This window comes from Colobus angolensis, unplaced genomic scaffold (assembly GCF_000951035.1).
Source record: "Colobus angolensis palliatus isolate OR3802 unplaced genomic scaffold, Cang.pa_1.0 Scaffold107, whole genome shotgun sequence".
NCBI lineage: Eukaryota > Metazoa > Chordata > Mammalia > Primates > Cercopithecidae > Colobus > Colobus angolensis.
In genome coordinates this window covers 919,120-931,577 of record NW_012111697.1, presented here as the reverse complement: position 1 = coordinate 931,577, position 12,458 = coordinate 919,120, and the positions used below count along the sequence as shown (strand labels likewise).

The 12,458-nt window shown below is 41.8% G+C and overlaps 1 protein-coding gene across 1 annotated transcript in view; it reads left to right on the top strand.

Annotated features, from left to right (window-relative positions):
- CEP89 (centrosomal protein 89kDa) overlaps window positions 1–12,458 on the top strand; it is a 111,422-nt gene that overhangs the window by 73,047 nt on the left and 25,917 nt on the right. Inside the window, exon 15 of the mRNA XM_011947333.1 lies at window positions 11,295–11,462. Within this exon, the coding sequence (XP_011802723.1) occupies window positions 11,295–11,462 (168 nt within the window). The remainder of the gene's footprint in view (window positions 1–11,294; window positions 11,463–12,458) is intronic.

The following is a 12,458-nucleotide window of genomic DNA, read 5'->3' as shown; positions in this document are numbered from 1 at the left end:
ATATATGTGTATATATAAAAAATTACATATATACTGTAAGTACATGGAAAAAAGATAGGCAGAATGGGAAAATATTAATAGAAATTATCTTCGGCAGATGAGATTGTGTTTCAACCACGGTCTTTGAGAGAAGCAACCAATAGGTTAGTGAGAAAGACAGAGAGAGTGAGATTTCTTTTAAAAATTGGCTCACACAATTGTAGGGACAGGCAAATTCAAAATTCATATGGCAGGCCAGCCCATTGGAAACCCAGGCAGGATCTCTATCTTACAGTTTTGAGGCAGAACTCCTTCATTGACAGAACTATTTTTGCTCTTAAGGCCTTAGATTAGGCTCACCTACATTATCGAGAGTAAACTTCCTTTATTTAAAGTCAACTGATTGTAAATGTTTTTTTTTTTGAGACGGAGTCTAGCTCAGTCGCCCAGGCTGGAGCGCAGTGGCGCGATCTCGGCTCACTGCAAGCTCCGCCTCCTGGGTTCACGCCATTCTCCTGCCTCAGCCTCCCAAGTAGCTGGGACTACAGGTGCCCGCCACCACGCCCGGCTAATTTTTTGCATTTTTAGTAGAGACGGGGTTTCACTGGGTTAGCCAGGATGGTCTCAATCTGCTGACCTCGTGATTCACCCGCCTCGGCCTCCCAAAGTGCTGGGATTACAGGCGTAAGCCACCGCGCCCGGCCCGTAAATGTTGATGACATCAACAAAATACTTCACGGCAAAGTCTAGTGTTTGATCTAACAACTGGGCACCACAGCTGAGCCAAGGTGACACATAAAATTAACCATCACAATGAGTAATTTTAATTTTTCTTTTTCCTTTTTTTTTTTGAGACAGCCTTGCTCTGTCACCCGGGCTGGAGTGCAGTGGCACGATCTTGGCTCACCGCAACCTCCACCTCCTGGGTTCAAGCAATTCTTATGCCTCAGCCTCGCTTATTACAGGATGTACCACCAAAGTGCTGGGATTACAGGCATGTACCACCACATCTGGCTAGTTTTGTATTTTGTTGGCCAGGCTGGTCCTGAACTCCTGGTCTTAAGTGATCTGCCTGCCTAGGCCTCCCAAAGTGCTGGGATTACAGGCATGAGCCACCAGCCTGGCCTCTTGTATGTTTTTATATTTCCAAGTGTCCTATTCACTTTTGTAATAAGGGGGAAAAATGTTTTAAACGGTGAGTCTTTCAGTTCAAAATGGTTGACTGAATACACCTATTGACTTCTGTTTGTCTCCAGCTCCTCCTTCTCCCTCCATAGCGTTGGTGTGGGGCAACAAATGAGCTAGTGCATGTGAAGCTTGGTGCTTTAGTAAATGCTGGTGATTCCAACTACTGGAGCCCAGTGGTTTTGACTCTACTCTTCACCCGCCTCGGCCTCCCAAAGTGCTGGGATTACAGGCGTAAGCCACCACGCCCGGCCCGTAAATGTTGATGACATCAACAAAATACTTCACGGCAAAGTCTAGTGTTTGATCTAACAACTGGGCACCACAGCTGAGCCAAGGTGACACATAAAATTAACCATCACAATGAGTAATTTTAATTTTTCTTTTTCCTTTTTGGAAAAAGAAACTGGGCCAGACTCATGCTTTGTTTTGCTTTTTTGAGATGAGATCTCCCTCTGTCACCCAGACTGGAGTGCAGTGGTGTGATCTTGGCTCACTGCAACCCCCACCTCCTGGGCTCAAGCCATCCTCCATTTCAGCCTCCTAAGTAGCTGGGACCACAGGTACGTGCCATAGCTCCTGGCTGTTTTTTGTATTTTTATTAGACAGGGTTTCACCATGTTGTCCTGACTGATCTTGAACTGGACCCAAACAGTCCGCTCACCTTGGCCTTCCAAAGTGCTGAGATTCCAGGCGTGAGCCACCATATGTCTCCAGACATGTGCTTTTCTGTTGCAATGGAGGAAGGAAATACTTTTGAAATCATGTTCATCTTTATGATTTTATGTTTCTCAAACATCTGCTCCAGCGACCGACGTGTTTTTGTGGCTGTGTCGTAACTACATAAACATACAGTCATGTACCACATAACAATGCTTCAGTCAACAGTGGACCACATATGGACAGTGGTCCCATACAATCATAATGGGGCCAAAAATTTCCTATCACTTAGTGATGTCATAGCCATTGTAGCATCGTAGAGCAATGCGTTACTCTTGTGTTTGTGGTGTTGCTGGTGTAAACAAACCTACTGCACTGCCAATCCTGTGAAAGCCTAGCACGTGCAATAATGGATGATGCATAATACTTGATAATGATAATGAGTGACTATGTTACTGGTTTATGTATTTGCCCTACTTTTTATTGTTATTTTAGAATGTACTCCTTCTACTTATGAAAAAATAAAGTTAACTGTAAAACAAGCTCAGGCGGTTCCTTCAGGAGGTGTCCAGAAGCAGGCATTGTTATCACAGGAGGTGAAAGCTCCATGCATGTTACTGCCCCTGAAGATTTTCCAGTGGGATGAGACATGGAGGTGGAGGACAGTGATATTGATTATCCTGCCCCTCTGCAGGCCTAGACTCCTGTGGCATTTGTTCTTCATTTTTTAAAAGAATGTCTAGAAAGTTTTAAAAATTTTCTTAATAGAAAAAGGCTTGAGAGTAAGAATATAAAAATAGAAAATATTTTTGTACAGCTGTACAATGTGTGTTTTAAACTGTGTTATAAAAAAGTCAAAAAGTTAAAAAATTAAAAAGTGTATAAAGTAAAAAGTTACAGTATACTAAAATTCATCTATTATTGAAGAAAAAATTTTAAAAATAATTTAAATGTAGCCTAATTATACAGTATTTAGTCTACGAGAGTGTATAGTAATGTCCTCGGCCTTCACATTCACTCAGCACTCACTGACTCACCCAAAGCAACCAATCCTGCAAGCTCCATTCATGCCCTGTATAGGTGCACCATTTTTATCTTATCCACTTTTATCTTTCTTTCTTTCTGCTTTTTTTTTTGAGGCAGAGTCTCACTCTGTTACCCGGGGGCTAGAGTAGTGCAGTGGCATGATCTCGGCTCACTACAACCTCTGCCTTCTGGATTCAAGCAATTCTCATGCCTCAGCCACCTGAGTAGCTGGGATTATAGGAGTGTGCCACTATGCTTGGCTAATTTTTGTATTTTTAGTAGAGATGGGGTTTCACCATGTTGGCCAGGCTGGTCTTGAACTCCTGGCCTCAAGCATTCTGCCCGCCTCAGCCTTCCAAAGTATTGGGATTACAGGCATGAGCCACTGCGCCTGGCCTATCTCATCAATCTTGATTAACTGATATTTCATTAGGATATGTGTAGGTGTGGGGGTCTTTTTTTCATTTGCTGCAGTGGGTACCTCTGCAGTGAATCCCCCAAGGTCTTCAGAGGTCTGCAAATGCCCTTCAGCTATTCACTTCTTTCTTTCTGCTGTCTCTTGTATCCTTCTGAGGTTCCTGATGACCTAAGGCTGGACCTCCTGGATGGGTTGTCCACTTCTAGTACCTTTTATCTCCATTTCCCAATCGTTTGTTTCCTTGGTTCTGAGAGGTTCCTCAAACATATCTTTCAGCCCTTGTGATATTTTTAAAATTCTGGTAATCATGTTTAGTCTGGCTCTTATTTAATGGCTATACTTTCTTTTCTCATGGCATTTTGTTCTTTTAAAGCCTCCTTAGTCCTCTGTGTTAACTCAGTTTCCCTTGAGCTTCTCTGCTTATCTGGATCTCTCTTTCATGTTGCAATTTCTTTCACCACACCTAATGATCCTTGTTGCTTGTTCACATCTAGTCATCTGTTCTGATTTTAGGAAGAGGAACTACTGGTACTTGGTGTATACTGTGTCAGTTGAGGGATTTTCTGCCCTGGTGGTTCCCTGTGCAGGCATCTCCCTGGCTGCTGAGCAGGCCTCTGTGTATATAGATAAGGTGCATGCAATGGTCAGCTTCACTTTAGGATACAGGTCTCCCAAAAGCCAGGATAAAGGCTTCCCTTTGTAGATACAACCTGTCCCCCTAAATCTTTAGCTCTCCCCAAAAAAGTTTGCTAAATTTCCTTAGAGAAGTGGGTTGACACCTTGTTTTTCTCCCACCTTCATCTTGAGTAAGCCCAGCCTTTCTAGAAAATAGTAAAAGCAAAGAGAGCCATCTCTGCTTCCAAGTGTGACTGCCAGTCCAACCCAAAGCCAACTGACAGCTCACCAGAAACATGAGCTTGTGCCATTTCCCATGTCACTGTTCCTTCCATGCAGGGTTGCCAATGGGCAGAGGAAGCAAGACAAAATACCCATTATTTGCCTTCCTTTCAACCAGGGTAGGCGAAAGAACACATACACACCACACCTCAAGGCTTGCCCTGCAGAGTTTCAATAAGCCTTTTTATCTCTGCACAAAAATCTTGTCCTCATGACCTCACCTTTGCCTGAGGCATAACCCTTTCCCAAACTCCTCCCCAGACATCCCCCCAGTGTAAGCGCTGCTTCAGCAGCTGCTTTGCTGATAAATCAGTGCGTATTCTGCATGTGGCCTATCTCTATTATGATGCCAGCATGGGAAGGGGCTCCCTAATGGAGGCTGTCGGAGGGCACTTCTACTCCCTTGAGCCTCACTCCAAGGTGTCCTTGGCTTCCGTAGCCAAAACAAAAACACTCAATTTCCTACTCCTCATTTTGTCTATTTTTCTACTAGGTCTTCATGGAATCCACATATTCTAGCTCTGATGAATTCCTGCCTCTCTCCATGTTATAAATTCTCTCTCCAAACACTGCCCCTTCCATGGGGGAGCCCATTAGGGTCACATCCCCGGCCCCATCCTTATCATTCCTCTACCCTCGACCCACCTATGAACTCTGTGCCCAAAGCCGCTGAGCCAAAGCCGCCATAAAGGCTTTCCCTCCCCAGCCAGTTCATTCTGAGCCACAAAAGTCTTTCTCCAATTTCCACTAAAAAAAGATTTGGTGGCATCTTTGTTATTTTAAAATGGTCATTTCTCCTCCTGCCTTCATCATTAGTGACTTCTTTTTAAACTTTTTATACCTTCTTTACTTACATCTAGGGGGCTATCAGAACACAATCGTGTGTCACTTAATGGGGATACGTTCTGAGAAACTTGTCATTATGTGATTTCGTCATTGTGTGGGCATCACAGAGTGTACTCACACAAAGCCACATGGCATAGCCTCCTGCACACCTGGGCTAGATGCTGGAGCTGTTTGCTCCAAGGCCACACACCTGCACAGCATGTCACTGTACTGAACACTGCAGGCAACTATAAACCAATGGTAAGTATTCGTGTATCTAAACATATCTAAACAGAAAAAGTACAGTCAAAATACAGTAGAAAAGAAAAATGGTGCTGGGCATGGTGACTGATGCCTGTAATCCCAGCACTTTGGGAGGCCGAGGCAGGTGGATCAGTTGAGGGGCTAATTTTTAAGTATTTCTGTACAGGTGGGATCTTGCTGTGTTGCCCAGGTTGGTCTCAGACTGCTGGCCTCAAGTGATCCTCCTGTCTTGGTCTCCCAAAGTGCTGGGATTATAGGCATGAGCCACCACGCCTGGCCCCTGGTCTTCATTCCTTAAAGCACAAGTCATAAAAGTGTTTCATCTGGAAGGGTTTTAAGAAAGTCCTGGGGTGAGACTGGGCACAGTGACTCACGCCTGTGATCCCAGCACTTTGGGAGCCAGGGCAGGAGGATCTCTTGAGCCCAGGAGTCTGAGACAGAGAAGCTCCAAAATTTCTTCAGGGAACTACAAAACATGACATAGTGGATTTGAAAAAGAAACAAATAGAATTTTTATAACTGAAACACACAATAGCCAAAATTAATAATTCTTACTCTTAAAGATGTTCTGTTTATATATATATGTATATATATTTATATAAGTAAACATTAGTATTTATATATAAATATTTATATATAAATATTTATATATAAATCTATATATGAGGATAATAAGACGGAGAGAGACTTGTAATCAGGAGGACTGCTTTAGATACAGTGTTCAAGGGAGGCCCCTGAGGAGGAGATGGTTGATTCCAGGCAGGATGCCTGAGAAGCGAGAAGGAAGTAAAATGAAAGTAAATGGTAGTGGTAAATATATAGATAAATGTAATGAACATTGAGTCTTTAAAATGGTAATATCTTTGGGGATTTAAGAATACATAAAATTAAAAGGCACAACAATAATAACATATAATCAGGCACAAGGCACATGGAGTTTGTGTTCTAAAGTCTTTATATCATTCAGAAGAGGATAAAAGTGTTGACTAATTTTATAATTTGAAAATATGCATGATGAAATTTCTGGAAACAATATATATAACTTTTAAACTAGTATGGGGTTAAAAAGAGTCATTAAAAAATAATCCAAATAAGAGCAGGAAAGTGAAAGGTAGGCAAGGGGAGAACAGAAAACAAAAAGTAAAACGTTAGATTACAAAAAGTAAAAAGTAGATTTAAAACCAAACATACCAGTAATAGATACACTAAATGGACAAAATACTCCAGTTAAAAGACAAAGAATGTCACAGTGTAAACTAAAGCACAACTATGTTGTCTTTGAGATGTATGTCCCAAGCATAAGGATAGAGAAAGGTCAAAAGGAAAAGGGCAGGAAAAACAGTACTACTCAAGTACAAACCAAAACAGGGATGGTAAATCTTAATCTCTAACAAGGTAGATGTTAGTGTAAAAAATACTACTTAGGCCAGGCATGGTGGCTAAGCCCATAGGTTCAAGACCAGCCTGGGTAACATAGGGAGACCTTGTCTCTGCAAAAAATTTAAAAATTAACTGGGTGTGATGGCTTACTGTCTGTAATCCCAGTTACTCAGGAGGCTGAGGCAGGAGGATGACTTGAGCCCAGGAGTTTGAAGCTGCACTGAGCAGTGATCGCACCACTGCACTCTAGCCTGGGCAACAGAGTGAGACCCTGTCTCAAACAGAACAAGCAAAACAAAAATGCTAAGCAAAGAGGATGATTCATAAAGATAAAAGGCTCAACTTACCAAGTAGAATTCACACAAATTTAAATTTGTGTGCACCTAGGAATAATTTATGTCAATACATTTGAAAATTTAGATGAAATAGTCAAATTCTTGAAAACTTACCTTAAAACTGACTCGAAAAGAAAAAGAATACCTGAATAGTCCTGTAATCATTAAAAGAATTGAATTAAAAAATCTTCCCTTAAAAACTCCAGGCCTAGATACCTTCACTAGAGAGCTCTACAAATATTCAAGGAAGAAATAATTTCAGTCTTACATAAAGCTTTCTAGAAACAGAAAAAGAATTAATGCTCCTTAATCTAATGAGGTTAGTATAACCTTGATACCAAAACCCAACAGTGATAGTATAAGAAAGGAAAATTACTTTTCATTTCACTTATGAATGTAGATGTAAAACGTCTATGAAATTCTAACATTCTAAAGTTCTATTAAAAAATAAAACTACAAAAAAGATCACACCAATTGGTGAAATGCCAAAAGGTTTCCTATTGAGATTGGAAACAATACAAGGTTGCCCTCTGACACCATTTCTGACAACATTAACAGCACTGGCTACCAAGTGGTAACTGACACACGTGGCATGAAAAACTTAGAAGGTTTGGAAAAAGAGAAAACAATAGTGTCATTATTCATAAATGATATAATTCTATCTGTAGAAAGCAAATCTACGAATCATTAAAAATAGTAAGAGATTTTAGCAAAGTTGTTCAAAACAGAAAATTTATAAAAATTAATTGTATTTGTAGGAAAAAAACTTGTAGATAATCGTATTTGGGGCTGGGCACAGTGGCTCATGCCTGTAATCCCAGCACTTTCGGAGGCCGAGGCAGGTGGATCATGAGGTCAAGAGATCGAGACCATCTTGGCCAACATGGTGAAACCCTGTCTCTACTAAAAATACAAAAATTAGCTGGGGGTGGTGGTGCAGACCTGTAATCTCAGCTACTCGGGAGGCTGAGACAGGAGAACCGCTTGAACCTGGGAGGTAGAGGTTGCAGTAAGCGGAGATCGTGCCACTGCACTGCAGCCTAGCAACAGAGCGAGACTCCATTTCAAAAACAAAAGATGTTTTGAAAACTAAGGTAATGATAGGCTATCATGATGAGAAAAAATTTTTTTAATGAAAAAGAAGGAAGGAAGGAAGGAACCATTGACAAAGCTTCACAAATAGGTGTGAAAAGATTTACAGTACTTCTGTTGGGAAAATTATGAAACTTCATTGATTACATGATTTCACTTGGTGAAGAATTCCAAGCTGACAGATTTTTGATAGTTTGTGGGTTTTTTTCCATTCAGTTTTAAAGATGCTGGCTGTTCATAGGCTTTTGGCTTGCATCGTTTATGATGAAAATCCGTTGTCATGGTTTTCTGTATTCTTCTGAAGATAACGTTTCTCTGAGGCTTCTTTTAAGAATTTTTCATTGTCACTGGTTTTCAGCATTTTAACTGGGATATATGTCTTAGTATGGTTTCTTTCTTTCTTTCAGACCCTTTTTTACACAGGGTCTGGCTCTGTTGGGCAGGCTAGAGTGCAGTGGTGTGATCACTGCTTGCCCCAGCCTCGACCTCCTGGGCTCAAGTGATACTCCTGCCTCAGCCTCTCGAGTAGCTGGGACTACAGGCATGTGCCACTGCTCCTGGCTAATTTTTAAATTTTTTTTTAGAGACAGAGTCTCGTTATGTTGCCCAGGCTGGTCTCAAACTCCTGGCCTTGAGGGAGCCTCCTGCCTTGGCCTCCTGAAGTGCTGGGATTACAGTGGGGGGCCCCACACCTGGGCAGCATAGTTTCTTTACTCTCCATGAAGTTCATTCAGCTTCATGGGGCTATCAGTGTTTATTTTTCATCAAGTTTGGAAATCTCTTTTGGCTATTATTTCTTGAACATTCTCTTCTATTTTTCCCTCTCACCTCTCCTGGACCGCTTGATGTTGTCCTGTTGATTGTTCTGTTCACTTTTTGCCCACACTTGTTTCTCTCTGGGCTTCAGTCAGACAGTGTCTATTACTATGTCTTCAACTTCACAAATCTTGTATCCTTCTACAGTCTAATCTGCTGTTAGTCCCATCCAATATATTGTTCACTTCACATAATGATTTTTCCCATCTCTGTAAGAAAGAACCATTTGAGTCTTTTTTTGTATTCTCCATCTCTGTCCCCAGCATGCTGTTTTTCTTTTCTTTCTCAAATGTAGGAGCATGTTTTTCTAAAAACCTTTGTTTGCCAATGCCATCATCTCTTTCACTTCCAGATCTGTTCTGTTGATTTTTTTTCCCTCCTGATCATGGATCGTATTTTATTGCCTATTTTCATGCTTGATTGGGTGCTGGATGGTGTAGATTTTATGTTGCAGGATGTTAGCCTTATTGCATTGCCTTAAATAGTGTTAGATTTCATTCTGGTGTACACTTAAGCCACTAGATAATTGTTGGATTCTTTATTTTTTTTACTTTCTCTTTTTTCTTTTTCAATTTTTTTTTTTTTTTTTTTGTATGCTTTTTAATAATTAGCCATTATGAATGGTGTAAAATGGTGTTTGATTTTTTTTTTTTTTTGTAGAAACAGAGTCTTGTTATGTTGCCCAGGCTGGTCTTGAGGTCCTGGGCTTGAGCAGTCCTCCCACCTCAGCCTCCCAAAGTGCTAGGATTACAGGCGTGAGCCACTGCACGTGGCTAAGCTGGATTCTTTCAAAGCTGACTTTTGTTAGGGTAGGCCCAAAGCAACCTCTAGTCTAGGGCTAAGTTAGCCCCACTACTAAGACAGTAACACTCCTTTAAGGATTCTATCCAGTATCTCTTTTATTATAAGGTCTTTCCATTCTGACTGGTGGGTGCATGAACTATTTCCCATTATTTGTGTGTGTCAGAAATTGTTCTGCCTACTGTTTGTAGTGTTTCTTTCCTCGGCTTTAGGCAGTTTCCTCTTACACACGGACAGATCAGTACCCAGCCAAAGACCCCTCAAGATCTCCAGAGCCCTTTCTCCCTCTGTGAAACGCCCTCTGCCCTGCCCTGGAAATTCCAGCTGCCTTGACCTCCCTGCTCTTGGATCGCTGGATCCTGGGCTCAGCAGGTGTCTGCCAGACAGGAAGGTGGAGGGAGCAGTTGCAGCACTCACCTTGTTTTCCCTTCCCTTTGGGATCACAGTCCTGCCTCGCCTGTTGTCCAAAGTCTGAAAACTGGTTTCTTCTGATTTGCCTGGTTTTCTAGCTGAGGGTAAATCTGGTCTCTGTAACTCTATCTTGGCTGCAAGAAGTCTTGGTATTTTCAACATTCTTCTTTAACCTTTTATCGTTAATCCAGTTCAACAATTTATCCAATAAAATAATAGTTAAGTAAATTTTCAGTGAAAGAAATGAATCCTGGATTTTGTATGTTTTACAGTTATAGTTGACAAACCTTAAAATCATACATTGCTGTGTATTTCTGCTGTGCTGGTAAAGGATGCAGCCCCTATCCCAAGTTACTCTCTATGCAAATTCAGTAACACCCAAGCTGGTGTTCAACAAAATAAGTGCCCCTTTGTTCTTTGTTTCTTTTGTCTTAAAAACATGTATTTATAATTACATTATTATGGAAAAAATAGTTTTAGCAGGTTTTTTTTTTTTAATCTGGCATTTACAACCATATAAAAAATAGAGCTATCTTAGATTTTTTTGGAAGGTATAGCGTGTACACACACACACACACACACAGAGAGAGAGAGAGAGAGAGACAGAGAGACAAGAGAGAGACAGAGACATAAGCCAAAACCGTGGGAGCAAAAGAGGTTAGAGGTTAGATCATCACCATCAAAGAAGTGTGCGGCCAGGTGTGGTGGCTCATGCCTGTAATCTCAGCTCTTTGGAAAGCTAAGGCAGGAGGATCACTGGAGCCCAAGAGCTCAAAACCAGCCTGGGCAACATAGTGAGACCTCATCTTTACAAAAAATACAAAAATTAGCCAGGCATTGTGTGTGCCTGTGGTCTCAGCAACTTGGGAGGCTGAGGTAGGAGGATCGCTTGAGTCCAGAAGTTCGAAGCTGCAGTGAACCGTGATTGTGCCACTGCACTTCAGCCTGGGCAACAGAGTGAGACCCTGCCCCACACAGACACACACACAGTGTGTGCCCAGCCACGCCCTCTCTCCCGTGGTCTAGCAGCTTGGTCCCAAGTCCTCTAGGGCCCAGGATGGGGAGATGTTTCCACACAGGCCTTCCAAGTGACCCACCCAGTGGCTGGAGGGCTGGGCTGTTATCACTCATCTGCCTCATTGTGTGACTGCCCCATTTTAGCTTCACTGTGCTGAATACAATCCTGTAATGTTTTTGTCCTTCAGTCAGTTACAGAAGGAAGAAGAGAAAGAAAGGGCTGAGATGGAGGAGTTGATGGAGAAGCTGACAGTCCTGCAAGTGCAGAAGAAGAGCCTGCTGTTAGAGAAGAACAGCTTGACAGAGCAAAACAAAGCACTGGAAGCCGAACTTGAACGAGCACAGAAAATCAATAGGTTTGTATCTTTTTTTCCTTTAAGTTGCTTTTATCTTCAGTAGTAAAAAAGACAAATGGATTGGGTGCAGTGACTCACTCCTGTAATCCCAGCACTTTGGGAGGCTGAGGCAGGTGAATCATTTGAGATCAGAAGTTCAAGACCAGCATGGCAAAATCCCACCTCTACTAAAAATACGAAAATTAGCCAGGCGGTAGTAGCACGCACCTGTAGCCCCAGCTACTTGGGAGGCTGAGGCAGGAGAATCATTTGAGCCTGGGAGGCAGAGGTTGCAGTGAGCCGAGATCACGCCACTGCACTCCAGCCTGGGCGACAGAGTGAGACCCTGTCTCAAGAAAGAAAAAAGGCCAATGAAGAATATTCCATTTCATTTGTTTTAATCTTTTCTTTTTCATTTATTTTAATCTTTTCTTTTTCTAATAGTCGCTATAAAACAGAAAAGGGTAATTGAAATTACTGGATATCAGTACAATAAGTATAATTATTGGTATCAATATAATAAATATTGTTTCTGTTAACCAGTGTTAACCAACATTTCTCAAGTCTATAATTCAAATACGGTTGAGAGTCATATGATAACCCTAAGACTCAAAGTTCTAGGAGCTCTTTCCTAACCATTTCCTAAAAGTCTACTTTGGAATTTCTGGATCTTTTTTTCAAAAGTGCCTTTTAGAACATGAGCCAGAAAGTTAATAGAATAATACTTAATGAGCCTATGGGCCAGGTGCGGTGGCTCATGCCTGTAATCCCAGCACTTCGTGAGGCTGAGATGGGCAGATCACTTGAGGTCAGGAGTTCAAGACCAGCCTGGCCAACAGAGAGAAACCCTGGCTACTTAAAAAAAAACAACATATATATACAGAAAATTAGCTGGGTGTGGTGGCACATGCCTCTAATCCCAACTACTCAGGAGACTGAGGCATGAGAATCACCTGAACCTGGGAGGTGGAGGTTGCAGTGACCCATGATCATGCCACTGCACTCCAGCCTGGGCGA